Source organism: Vipera berus, assembly GCF_964194415.1.
Source record: "Vipera berus genome assembly, chromosome: 7".
Taxonomy (NCBI): Eukaryota; Metazoa; Chordata; class Lepidosauria; order Squamata; family Viperidae; genus Vipera; species Vipera berus.
In genome coordinates this window covers 47,146,365-47,160,694 of record NC_138209.1, presented here as the reverse complement: position 1 = coordinate 47,160,694, position 14,330 = coordinate 47,146,365, and the positions used below count along the sequence as shown (strand labels likewise).

General features: G+C 44.1%; 1 protein-coding gene across 1 annotated transcript in view; it reads left to right on the top strand.

Annotated features, from left to right (window-relative positions):
* Positions 1 to 14,330, top strand: part of WWC2 (WW and C2 domain containing 2) — a 176,177-nt gene that overhangs the window by 65,447 nt on the left and 96,400 nt on the right. Inside the window, exon 2 of the mRNA XM_081332605.1 lies at positions 5,288 to 5,397. Within this exon, the coding sequence (XP_081188731.1) occupies positions 5,288 to 5,397 (110 nt within the window). The remainder of the gene's footprint in view (positions 1 to 5,287; positions 5,398 to 14,330) is intronic.

Genomic DNA, 14,330 nt, shown 5'->3' with positions numbered 1-14,330 from the left:
TAGTAAATCACCACAGCCTTCTATGAAGTAGTGTTATAGTTTGGGGATGATGACAGACTTTAGGCAGGAAACTGTACAAAAGAAAATTCTCTTTGGCCAGAATTTTTCTCCTATCTTTGGTCAGCTGTCTATTTGGGACAAACCCTTTATATCTTTTTACTTTGCACCCATAAATTGTAAACTCGCATTTAAGTGGTTTTGAAGCCTTTTCTGGTTCTCCTTACTCAGCTCTTTGTCTCATTCATACACTGTTCTTCGGTTCCTCATTTCTTGTAGCCTCCACATTGTGTTCACTTCTCCAATCCATCTTTTTCTTCTGTTTCCACTTCTGTCTTTATTCAACATGCTTTTCCCCCCCTCTATATCTGCTGAGTTGATTCTCTCCATTGTTAAAAGAAGACTCTCTTTTCTTCACCTTCTCTTTTATGTTCTCCACTTTCTTTCTAAATTTGTTTCTCCTCACTGGTACATTTTTCCTCTGTACAGTACCTGCCATTTGCTCTCTCTTTCATTTCATTTATAACTTCATTTATACCAAAAATTCCTTGCTTTCTGAAAGGCTCTTTCATGCCAAAACATCTTTGCAATAAACTATTTTCACACCACTTTTATTATGAGCTTGGACAAGAAAAAGGTTTGAATTGAGGAGCAGAGAAGAGAAAATATTCCTGTCTTTAAACAGGAGTAAAAAGAGGATCCAGATAACAACCAACTGGTTATCTTGTTATTGAGAAATTCTGCAACAAAGTTTTCAGCTATCAGTTTGTGGGATTTAGAAAACAATAGATAGCATAGTAGTAGTAGTCTATTTCTTCCGACATGTGAGGAGAGGCTGGTGTTCTTCCCCTTGCAAAGCCTGTACAGCCATCTTATTTAGTTTTTGAGGCTTACAGCAATTGTTCTTCATCCCAAAGCATATATGGGGAAGCTCTGGAATCTTCTGAAATTCATACTTAGTTCTCCATCATTTGATTGAAAAATATGTATCAAATAGATCTGCATCAGTATATGCTGTCTTTATAGATCTCAAGGTAGCTTTTGATATGGTTACAAGGACTAAGCTATGGGATAAGCTGGAAGCTACTTCAATTGATCACAGGCTTCTCCATCTGTTCAACCTGCCTGCCATCCCTCAAGGTGTGGCGCAATATGCAAGGGTCCCTCTCAAGATCAGTTGAAACTCAAAAGGGGGTTAAACAGGGGTGCATTTTGGCCCCCTTGCTTTTCAACTTTTATATTGATGTGAAATCATTAAATAAACCCAATTACTACCACCCCAAAATAGGTGACTGAAGCATTGCCCTGCTGCTCTATGCAGATGATGCTGTGGTCCTCTCCAGGGTTAGGCCTTAAAAGAAACTTGCGAGCCCTCATCCAGTATTGCAGTTACAATAAACTGGACATAAGGTTATAATAAACAAAGGTTATGGCTTTTTGCAGAAAGGCCAAAACTCTACTCACGGTATCTTAATGGTCATAATATAGAGCAGGTAACCAGCTTTAAGTACCTAGGGGTGGTCATCCATGCCACTGGGTCAAGAAAAGCACATGGAGACTATGCGGCTGCCTCTGTCCAAAGATCAGTGAATGCCATCCTCAATTTTTTCTGCACAAAGGGAAGACACTATGTTCCAGCCGCAATTAAGCTCTTTCTGGCCAAGTCGCTACCACAGCTTCTCTACTACGGGACCTTGCTCGGACCCTCAGCTTCATGTTTCACACCATTGGAAAGAGTTCAATCTAAATTTATTAGAGCAATTATCCAGATGTCGTGTTGTGCCTCAAATGCACTTCTGTGCCTGGAGACAGGATTGATAAAAGTCAAAGCAAGAATCTGTAAAACTTTAAATCTCTTCTTTAAATCTCTTAAATTGCTTTCCACAAGGCCTTGCTCCTTTATTTGTTTATTTATTTATTTATTTATTTATTTATTTATTTATTTATTTATTTATTTATTTGATTTGTATACCGCCCTTCTCCCCAAGGACTCAGGGCGGTGAACAGTGCCATAAATATCAAAATGCACAAATACAGAAATTGAAAACAAATTAAACCCTAATGCTCAAATGCAGAAGATAAGTTACATTAAAACAATAATTAAAACAAAACCCGTCAGACCAGACCGGATTGCTCAAACAGATAGGTTTTTAGGTCGCGTCGGAAGGAGCAAAGGTCGGGAGCCATCCGGAGCTCAACCGGTAAACGGTTCCATAGGTCAGGCACGCCCACAGAGATCGTCCAAGACAAATTTTCCTCATCATGGATCAAGGCAGTTGAGCAACCTTGCTTCTCTCCAGCCTCAATACTCAAATTGGACTATGGCCAAGCAAAATAGACCTTGCGACAAAGGATAGAGGACATCAAGAGGCAAGTGTACTTAGGGATAGCTCTGCTGTTTTTGTCTTCAGACTCTATTAGATGTTATTACTCCCACCAGTTATCTTAGCCAGTTGGAGTCAGCAAACCACTGGAAAGCATTTTTGCTCACATGGTGCCATGTGCTTTCATCGGCCGTCCTATATGACAAGTATAAAAAGATACCATTGACTGAAAGACTCTGTTCCTGTAGCTCAGCAGAGGTGGAGACCATACTCCTTTGATGCTCTTTCTATAGAGATATTTGAAAAAACTATATCCTCCCAATAATCGATAGGTATCCTGGCCATTCTGACACTACTTATCTCCAGTGGCTGCTTAAGGATAAACAGGCTAGATTCTGCGCAGCAGCACTGGGGATTCATCGGAACCATAAATAAGATAAATATTATTTTTAGATCTTTAAAATATTTTTTTATTTTAAAATTAATTTTATTATATGTGTTCTTATTCATCATTAGATCATGCTCTGCATTTTTATATATGTATGTAAGTAGCCTGCAATTGGATATTTTACTGTTTCTGGCCATATGGCTGTAATAAATTGATTTTATTTATTCTGAAACTCCCCACCCCACCCCAAAAGAAACAGCTATTCTTAATAAGCATGGCCCTTTATATCACATTTCTTCATCTTTCTGTTGCTTGCACCTGTTTTCTTCTGTCTTCTGGGACATATTGTGCCATTGCTGTCCTTTTGCAAATGTCTTATCCTATCCCATAATTCTTCATTTTCCTTGATAACAAAATAATTGAGTTGGAAAGGACCTTGGAAGTGTTCTAGTCCAACCCCCTGCTCAAACAGGAGACCCTACCATTCCAGACAAGTGACTATCCAGTCTCTTCTTAAAAGCCCCCAGTGATGAGAGCAGCAGCAGCAACAGCAACAGCACCACCACCACCACCACCCCAACAACAACAACATAATAATAATAATAAAGATGATGATAATATAATAATGATGATGATGATGATGATGATGATGATGATGATGATGATGATGATGATGATGGAAGAGACCTTGGAGGTCATCGAGTCCAACCCCCTGCTCAGGCAGGAAACCCTATACCATTTCAGACAAATGGCTGTCCAGTCTCTTCTTAGAAACTTCCAGTGTTGAAGCATTCACAGCTTCTGGAGGCAGGTTGTTCCACTGATTAATTGTTCTAACTGTCAGGAAATTTCTCCTTAGTTCTAGGTTGCTTCTCTCTTTGGTTAGTTTCCATCCATTGCTTCTTGTCCTGCCTTCTGAAGGCAAGTTATTCTATTGGATAATTGTTCTCACTGTTAGAAAATTTCTTATTAGTTCTAGTTAGCTTCTCTCATTGATTAGTTTCCATCCATTGTTTCATGTCTTGCCTTCAGGTGCTTTGGAGAATACCTTGACTCCCTCTTCTCTGTGGCAACCCTTGAGATATTGGAACACTGCTATCATGTCACCCTAGTCCTTCTTTCACTAGACTAGCCATACCCAATTCCTGCAACCGTTCTTCATATGTTTTAGCCTTCAGCCATCTAATCATCTTTGTTACTCTTTTCTGCACTCTTTCCAGAGTCTCAACATCTTTTTTATAATATGGTGACCAAACCTAGATGGAGTATTCTAAGTGTGGTCTTACTAAGGCTTTATGAAGCAGTACTAGTACTTCATGTGATCTTGATTCTATCCCTCTGTTAATGCAGCCTAGGATTATATTGGCTTTTTTTGGCGGCGGCTGCATACTGCTAGCTCATATTTAAGTGATTATTCACTAGGACTCCAAGTTCCTTTTCACAGTTACTGCTATTGGACCAGGTTTCACCTAATCTATATCTGTACATTTGGTTTTTCTTGTCTAAGTGTAAAACCTTACTTTTCTCACCATTGAATTTCATTTTGTTACCTAGGGCCCAATGTTCAAGTCTGTCAAGATCCATCTGGATTTTGAGCCTAGGGCCTTGGCTATTCCTGCTGGTTTAGTGTTGTCTGCAAATCTGATGAGTTCTCCTTCTTGTCATGGCCCCATTGGAGCCCGGGTCTGAGGAGGAGGAGGAGGAGATGGATCTAGGACTGACAGAGGGAGATGGTGCTGCCTCTCTGGCCCAGGAGGAATGACAGCAGGAGAAGGAGGAGGAGGAGGAAGAGGAGGAGGAGGAGGAGGAGGAGGAGGAGGAAGAGGCTGTCCTTGGTCCCTCGGGCCTCAGAAGGGTCACCAGGGAGGAAGAAAGGGCATTGGATGACCGAGCAAGGGGAGGAGGAGAGGGACAAGGCATGCAGCAGAGTAGAGGAGCGACAGAGCTCCGGAGATGAGCAACTGCCTTGCCCGCCTGATCCCCAAGTGCGGAGAATGGAGAGGAGGCAGAGTCAGCGTAGGGTGACATGACTACTCAGGAGGAGGGCACCCCACCCCTCTTCACAAGGCTCACCTGGGGAACAGAATTTAAATAGACGCCATGGGGAGGGGCTTTTATCAGGAACAAGCATTGCATTTTTCTAGCCACAATTGCTGTTACCGACATCCTGCTGCCTTGCTTTGCTTTGCCTGGCCTTGCTGTGTGGGACTTCACAGCGACACAGTTTGTAGAGTTAAACCACAGCCCAAGAGAGCTGTAATGAAACAAAAAAAATTCAGTGCTGGGAATTATTAAGAAAAAAATATGCAAAAATATAACAGTTATGTTCAGCTAAAAATACAATGCAGGAAAGAACATGGAATATCCTTTCTGCATATTGATCTTTTTTTAAAAAGCATTTAGCCCTTGTCAATGTTTCTTAATTAACTTTTTCTCACTTATTCTTTAAAGTGAAGATATTGAACAGGGCAGTGTCTGAAGAGGCACTTCTGAATTAAATTGCTTAATTTTCCCTATGTCTGCATTGAGGAAAAAATTCTATAATCTTAATTCAATTATTTTGTTATTTTGTTTCTAGGTTAACAAAGCCATTATCCTTTGCAGACTGTGTCGGAGATGAGCTACCATGGGGATGGGAAGCTGCATACGATCGTCAGATTGGTGTCTACTATATTGACCACATAAACCGTAAGTGTTTTCTGTAAGTGCTTTATTGATTATATAAGAAGGCTTATCGAGATTAGACTCTGCTGTTAGACTCTTAACAAGGACTTGAAAACAGAAGATTTCTTATGAGACAGTTGAAACTCCCCACAGCAATTCACTTGGTTTATTTTCTTAGGAAAAACATTATAGCTTCCGCTGCTGCTGCTTTTCCTCCTACTTCATTTTGTTAGTGCTGTTATATCCTATCAAGTGCATTTCAGAATTACTTAGAATTGTCTATTAACCTTAAACTTTCATGTTACCAATTAAAACATTGTTTTCTGTTTGTGTAAGCAACTCCCCAGGTTTTGACAAAACATTCTAATTAATCCTGAAAATCTGCTTTTTTATCAGTGTCAAAACTAGGAGATGTTGAAGTACTTTCTAAGAAATGTATTCTTCAAAGTTGCATTACAGTTATATCAAATTTCCTATGTTCTGGTTATTTAGGCTTTTAGTAATTGTAAAGTAAAGGTAAAGGTAAAGGTTCCCCCGCACATGCTTGCTAGTCGTTTCCAGCTGTAGGGGCCAGTGCTCATCTCCGTTTCAAAGCTGAAGAACCAGTGCTTGTCCGAGGATGTCTCCGTGGTCATGTGGCTGGCATGACTAGACGCCAAAGGCGCATGGAACACTGTTACCTTCCCACCGTAGTGGTTCCTATTTTTCTACTTGCATTTTTACATGCTTTCAAACTGCTAGGTTGGCAGAAGCTGGGACAAGTAACAGGCGCTCACTTTGGTCAAAGTGGCACCAAACACATAAAAAAGAAATTGTAAGAGTAATCTGATGGAAATCTCAAAACTCTTCAGAACAGTAATAATAATTTAAAAAATCTTTAGGTGGAAAAAAAACTGTAAGATTCAGAACTGGTCAACTATATCCTAAAGTAGTATAAGTGGTCCTCACTTAACTATGATAATTGGGACCGACAACTCCATTGCTAAATGACACAGTTGTAAAGCATGATGTCACATGACCATGCCAACTTATGACAGCACTTGCTTTAGCTCCAATTACTGTTGTTAGCCAAATCCTGCACAATTGCAGCGTCTCACATGATCACCGTTTGTAACTTTCTACCAACTTCTCCATTAACTTTGCTTGTCAGAAGCCAGCAATGAAAGTCACAAATGGTGATCATGTGACAATGAGACACTGTGACCATTATAATTGTAAGCCAGTTGCCAAGCAGTTGAATCATGATCACCTTCTGCGAGGATGCTGCAACAGCCATAACTATGAGGAACAGTCATAAGTCTCCTTCATTCAGCTCTGTTGTAACTTTGAATGGTTGCTAAACAAGTAGTCATTCAGCAAGGATTACTTGTAGAGTGAGGACTAAATCTAAATCTAGTCAAAAATTGTAGGGCAGGAGGGATGAGAGTGGAAGACGACTAAAGTGGTCAGAAACCCGAGCAGTAGCCTACAATGAGCCAGCAAACCATTGAAGGTTTCACTTGCATTAATATGTCTACTGATATAACTTTCCTATTACTTATTTGTGTATTTACTATAAGTACGACAGGTATATAGTCCTATAGTGGTGCAATACAGTGTTATTCTTGGATGAGTTCCAATACATTTCATGAGAGATCTAAGAGACAATATGGAATCGTGATTTAAGTGTTACAGTGGTGGGGAACCCAGAATCTAGTGTAATCTCAGCCATGGAAGCTTACTGTGTTACATTGGCCCAATTACCCCCATTTAGCTCAACTATCTTATAGGATTGTTGTTCTTGAGGTGAAAAAATAGAGTAAGGAAATGCTTTGTATGCGTCTTGAATTCCTGTTACAAAAAATGAGATCCAAATGTAATAAAAAATAAAGTCATTTGTAAAGACCCATAGCAGCAATTAGTTAATTGATGTTATTAATTTTAATTTTAATACATTATATTATTTTTAGAGGGCATGATGGCTCAGCGATTAAAGATACTGAACTTGTCACAGCCCAGGTTTGAGACTCAAGTTCCATGCAATGGGGTGAGCTCCTGTTACTTGCCCCAGCTCCTGCCAACCTAGCAGATTGAAAATATGCAAATGCAAGTAAATAAATAGGTACCACTTTGGTGGGAAGGTAATAGCGTTCCATGGACCTCAGTGTACAGTCATGCTGGCCACATGACCACAAAAGTGTCTTTGGACCACAGTGCCTCCCTCAGCTAAGAAAAGGAGATGAGCATTGCCCTCTAGGATATAACTGGACAAGGGAAACCTTTATCTTTATTTTTTTTAACTACTTTGAATACTGATCAAAATAAGGTAAGGTAAGACAAGACAAGAGAACCTTTATTGTCATTTGTTTACTTTTGGAACAACGGCACACATCAAAAATGAAATTTATTTGCCTGCTCTCAAAGTGAAACATACATGACACACACCTAAACATACTACGTACAAGATATGTATAGACCCACACCCCTACATATACATAACAAATAAATATTAAATACTGCCCATATTGAATATATAATGGAAGGAGGAAGCTTGAGAGTTCACAAAGTTAATGCTGTATGGAATGAAACTGGCTGAATGTGGATGTTCTGCTACGGATACCACAAAGCCTCCTCCCAGAAGGTAACAAGGAAAAGAGGTCGTGAAGAGGATGTGTAGTGTCCAAGAAAATCTTACGGACCCTGCTCAAGCAATGCTTCTGTGCTATGTCCTGGATGGGAGGGAGGAAACTGCCAATGATCTTTTTGGCCATCCTCACCTTAATGTATTGGCCTTAATTGCTGCAATCAGTTGCGTAATGTGTTGACCTTAATTACTGTACTGAGTTGAATGATTGCTTAACGTCTGTACTGTTTGAGACCTAGACTGCTGGTCTCCAGGACTGTTAACTGTGTTTTGGGTGGGAATTGTTACTTTAAATCTATTGGTTGCAACTTAGAGGCGATCTGTATATATAGCTGTTCAGCAGCCGTTAGGGCTGCTTCTCTTGTTACTGAATAAATATGTCTGCTGTTTCACCGCTCTGCCTTGTCAATGCCTAACCAAACCAGGAACACAACAGTGGCTTAACAAAGAGAGCTAGAAGTCACTAGGGGGTGAGGCCAGCATCAGAGCCTGGCAGGAACTATGTTTCCCCCCTCGGTCTGCCAGCAAGCCATGCTGGAGACTACCATGCCCTAAGGATCCATCCTAGGGCCTGCACAGAAGCCTAGCAGCACAAAGCACTGCAAGCAAGAAACAACTCACCATTGCTAAAGTCGCAAACTGGAGGAATTTGACATGGCGCATCCCGAGAGGTGGAGTTCTTACATCTCTCGTGTCGAGAATTATCTACGAGCTAACCAGGTTAGCGAAAACAGCTTGAAGGCCGTGACACTCCTGTGCGTGTGCGGCCCGGGTATGTTCAACATAGCCGAGAACCTGGTCGCCCCTGCTCTGCTCGAGTTGGTTACCTAAGTAGATCTCGAAAAGAAGCTCAAGGACCACTTCGAGCCGAAACTCTCCATCATAGCTTGGAGACACGCATTTGAGCAGCGGGAGCAACAGCCTGGTGAGTCTGCAACTGAGTTCATAGCCACCCTCCGACAGGAGTCTCGGCTTTGCAACTTTGCAGACCTTGAGGAAAGACTGAGGGACCATTTAATCTGCAGACTGAGAAATCAAAAGCTCCATCAGAAGTTATTCGTGAAGGAGACCCACTCCAAGATGCCTTGAAGGAGGTGATGGCTGACAAAGCAGCTGGAGGGGCCATTAAAGCCTTACGGCCCTCCAAGAACACCCCCAGTCCAGAGACTGTCCACCACAAGGACACAGGATGAGCGGAAGATTCCGACATGGACCTTGAGGTCGATCAGCTGTGGAAGCAACTGGAGAGGGGACAGAGGCCAGCTGACAAAGCAGTTTCCTTCCCTCGATGCATGGGCTGTGGAGGCCGCCATAGATGCTTGGAGTGTCAGTTCCGAGCAGCAATGTGCCGGGCATGTGGCAAACCAGGCCACATTGCTGCCGTCTGCAGAGGTCACCAGTGGGACGGACCACAAGTAGAAGCATTCAGGAGAGGTATCGGAGCCCTGGGGCAACACAGAGTAGGGTTTTGCTCCAGCTGGAGGAGCGTGTTCAGAACTGGTGCCCATCGCCCCCTTAAAGAGAAGCTTAGACTCAAGGTCAAGCTTCAGGGAGTTCCATGCAAAATGGAACTTGACACAGGCTCAGCCATGTCCATCATCTCCCAAGGAACATTCTGGCATATGTGAAATCGCAGCAACAGATGGGCCAAACTCCGGCCATCTAATCTACTGCTCACAGACTTCCAAAACTCTCGAGTGGCGGTCAAAGGAGAAGCCACATTTCTCATGCAATTTAAGGGTTTTGAAGGTCCACTAGATGTCGTAGTGGTGGAAGGCCAACGCATGAGCCTCATAGGCCTCAATTGGTTTGATGCATTGGGCATTCAAGTAACCGGGTTTTACTCCAGCCAGAGGAGCGTGCCCATTGCCCCCTTAAAGAGAAGCTTAGACTCAAGGTCAAGCTTCAGGGATTTCCATGCAACATGGAACTGGACAAAGGGTCAGCCCTATCCATAATTTCCCAAGGGACCTTCAAGCACATTTGCAGTCGCAGTGGCAAACAAGCTAAATTCAGGCCGTCTAACCTTTTGCTGATGGATTTCCAAAACTCCCACACAGCAGTCAAAGGAGAAGCTACGCTCAATGTATAGTTCAAGGGGTTTGAGGGTCCACTAATGTCATAGTAGTGGAGGGCCAGCGCACAAGCCTTATCGGCTTAGACTGGTTTGATGCCTTGGGCATCCAAGTAACCGGCATTCAGCGAATGCAAGCGGCAGTCGCCAGGAGTTTGCTGATGTCTTTAGCTCAAGTCTAGAGAAATACAAGAGTCCTCCGATAGCCCTTCACATTGATCCTACCATAACCCCAACACAGATCAAGTCTCATAGAGTGCCTTTTGCCCTCAAACCCAAAATTGATGCAGCACTGGAAGAGCTGGTGCAACAAGGGGTGTTGCAGCCAGTAGACAGTGGGGTGTGGGAGACCCCCATAGTCACGCCACTGAAGGCCAACGGTGAGGTGCGCATATGCGCGGATTATAAGTGCACTATCAACAGGGCACTTTAACAGCATGCATATCTGGTGCCTGTAATCAGCCATATTTTGGCATCACTACAAGGAGGCCGCATATTCGCCAAATTAGATTTGTCACAAGCCTACCAGGAACTACCTGTGGTCGAGGCCACGGCAGATGCTCATACCATTGTCACCCACAGGGGGGCTTTCAGGGTTAAGCTCCTACAGTTTGGGGTTAGTGTAGCCCCAGGACTTTTCCAGGGAGTGATGGAGTGCACGCTGAAGGGCATTGCAGGGGTGTGCCCCTATTTCGATGATGTCCTCATAGCGAGGGAGTCAGTGGAGATTTTGGCAGAAAGCCTTAAAGCCGTCCTTCAGCGTTTCCTCAAAATGGGGCTGAAACTAAAATGGGAGAAATGCAAGATTGGCGTAGATTCAACCGAGTTCCTTGGTTTCTGCATTGATGCCACAGGCATTCATCCAGCGGACTGCAAGCTCCAAGCAATTCAGAAGGCCCCCAGTCCAAAGTCTAAGGGGGAGCTTCAGGCCTTTTGGGGGCTTTTGAACTTTTACCATGCCTTCTTCCACACAAGGCCGCAGTGGCAAAGCCGTTACACCAGCTCTTGGACAAAATGGCACAGTGGCAGTGGACTAGCATCCATGAGAAAAGCTTCACGGCAGTCGAATCACTGCTGTCTTTGAACTCAGTCCTCACCCATTTTAATAAAAAGTTGCCTGTCTGCATCACTTGTGATGCATCTCTGTATGGGGTTGGGGCCGTGTTGAGCCACTTGATGGCTGATGGGAGACAGACTCCCATTGCTTACTTACTCTAGGACTCTGTCTTTGGTGGAATGCAATTATGCACAAATAGACAAGGAGGCACTGGCCATTGTGACCGGCATAAAAAAGTTTCATGACTACTTGTATGGCCGCTAGTTCACTGTCTTCACGGACCACAAGCCACTCCTAGGGTTGTTCACCATGAACAAGCAGACACTTCAGATTTTATCTCCACGAATGCTGAGGTGGTCTGTTGTGATTCAGTGTCAGCCTGTGGTTCCGGCAGCTGAGTCGGATGATTCTGAAGAGGAGGAGGAGGAGGGGTTTGAAGAGCCTTTGGTGTCAGAGGAAGGTTCTGATGCACTGTCAGCCTGGCCCCTCCCATCTTGTTCTTCATCAGACTCAGCTGTGTGAGCACAAGGGATTGGAAGAAGATGATCCACAGCTGGCTTTGTTCAGGGACGCTAGGAGCAGGAGGCAAACTAGCAGAGCAGAACAGAGGAAGGCAATGATGCAACTCGGGAGAAGTTAATGAGAAGCCACGCCTTGGGACTGCTGATAAAAGGGGAAGGTGTGGGAGGTGCTGGTTGCTGAAGGCAACCGTTTGAAGATCTTCTGCTAGAGTCCTGGTCTGTTATTCTTGTTTAACTCTTGTTTGAACTTTTGGTTTAACTCTTGAACTTTTCGTTTAACTTTTGTTTGAACTCTTTGTAAATAAATTTGGTTGGGTTTTTTTCCAGCCTGTTGACTATAAAAAGGGGTTGTCCCTGACATTCAAACAGGGCCGGTCATAGGCTGGAACAGAACAGTGGTCTATCTTCCTTTCAGACTATAGGTATAGGCTGATTCACAAACCAGACAGGGAAATGGGCCATGCAGATGGCCTTAGCAGGTTGTCCCTGCCACATGTAGAGCCAGATCCCACTCAGGCTACACGCATCCTAACTATCCAGGATTTGCCAGAGTCTCCCCTTCACGCAGGGGACGTGGCTGCTGAGACAGCCGCTGACAAGATGCTTAGCCGCATGTTGAATTGGGAGCACACAGGATGGCCAGAGAAATGTCCAGGGCCAGAATTCCAGAGTTTCCACATGAGGAAAGACAAGCTCTCAGCTCATAAGGGGTGCATTCTTTGTGGGAGTCGGGTCATAGTCCCGAGCTCGTTGAGGCCCAGAGTCTTAGAGTCTCTGCATGAGGGACATCCGGGAATAGTCCAGATGAAAGCACTTGCGAGGAGCTACCTCTGGTGGCCTGGGTTAGATAAAAACATTGAGGCCCAAGTTCACGGCTGTTATACTTGCCAGCAATCCAGGCCGGAGATGCCTCAAGCTCCTGGGGAAGCCACACACGCACCATGGTCAAGAATCTACATCGACTTTGCAGGGCCATTTCATGGACAGCTGTTCCTCATTGTGATGGACAGTCACTCCAAATGGTTAGAGCTCACACCAGTCCCAACTATGACTACTGTCAGGACCATCCAGGAACTGCGCAGTATCTTTGCAACGCATGGGTTGCCAGACATGCTGGTCTCAGACAATGGGGTTCAATTTACAGCTGCAGAATTGCAGTCTTTTCTCAGGGCTAACTTAATAAGGCACACCACTTCAGCCCCTGCCACCCGGCCACGAGTGGCCAAGTGGAACGCATGGTCCGAACAACCAAAGAATCCTTAACGAGGATCATCACAGGGGACTGGCACCACAGGCTGGCAGAGTTCTTACTCTGCCAATGCACAACTCCCTGCACCTCAACAGGCAGAAGCCCAGCGGAACTGAGATGGTGCCGGCGCTTGTTTACTAAGCTGGATTGGCTACACCTTGACCAAGTTGCCTCGGACACAGCACAGCCAAAAACACCACAAAGTTGCAAGTTGGTTACCGGGTTTGGGCCCGGAATTACGGTCACGGGTAATTGTGGGTGGTAGCTGTGCTTGTTAAGGTGTCAGGGTCACTTTTGTACGAAGTGGTCCTGAAAAATGGTTGAGTAATTTGACGACACATCAACCAACTGCGTCGGAGGCTCGCAAATCAGCCGCTGGCTCAAGAGTCTCAAGCGGGCCAACCACAGGGGCGACGTGACAACGGCCCGATGGCAGAGTCTGCATGCTCCAACAGAACTCTCAGCTGAGGAGATGGGGGTTGGCCGTACGTGAATTTTCTCCAGACACACTGACTGCACCCACTGAACAGAACAGGCAAGCGGCTCCGATTTCCAGCCCGACAGACTCTATTCCCCAAATGGACTTTGGTTTGGGCCTACCAGAACAGGCCAGCCAAAGGGGCTCGAGTCAGCCCAAAGCAATTGGGTCTCAAGGTCCTGGTCTACCCACCCTGGCTGGCGAGCAGGCAGACTGGGAGTCTCCAGCGACCCCAAGAGGTTCAGAAAAGTCGCAAAAGCCGCCTAAGTATTTACAGGATTATGTCAAGCAGTTGAGATTATGAACTATCTAGGGGGAAGGAGTGTAATGTATTGGCCTTAATTGCTGCAATCAGTTGCGTAATGTTCTGTACTCAGTTGAATGATTGCTTAAGGGCTGTACTGTTTGAGACCCAGACTGCTGGTCTCCAGGACTGTTAACTGTGTTTTGGGTGGGAATTGTTACTTTAAATCTATTGGTTGCCGCCTAGAGGCGATCTGTATATATAGCTGTTCAGCAGCCGTTAGGACTGCTTCTGTTGTTACTTAATAAACATGTTTGTTCATCACCACACCTCCAACATTTAGGCTGATAATTCGGATACATACTTGCAAGCTTTTTAGGATCTAGATGCCATCTATAAAACATTTTGTAAAAGTTCTCTCTTAAACTTTGAGCTTGAGTGAATTTTACATTTTACACTCACCATTCTCTGCATCGCCTTCCTGTCTGAAGCAGTGATGCTTCCAAACCAGATTGTGATTCTGTATGTCAGGATGCTCTCAATCATCCCCTGTAGAAAGTGGTAAGGATAGGAGAAGGAATAAAAATGCAGGGAATAATTTGAATGAATAAATGAAAGAATAACATAACTTCTTCTATAGAGAATGACAACAATTTTGTTATTTAAAAGAAAACACTAGTATCAGAACGTGAATTGTTACCTTAGTTTTGA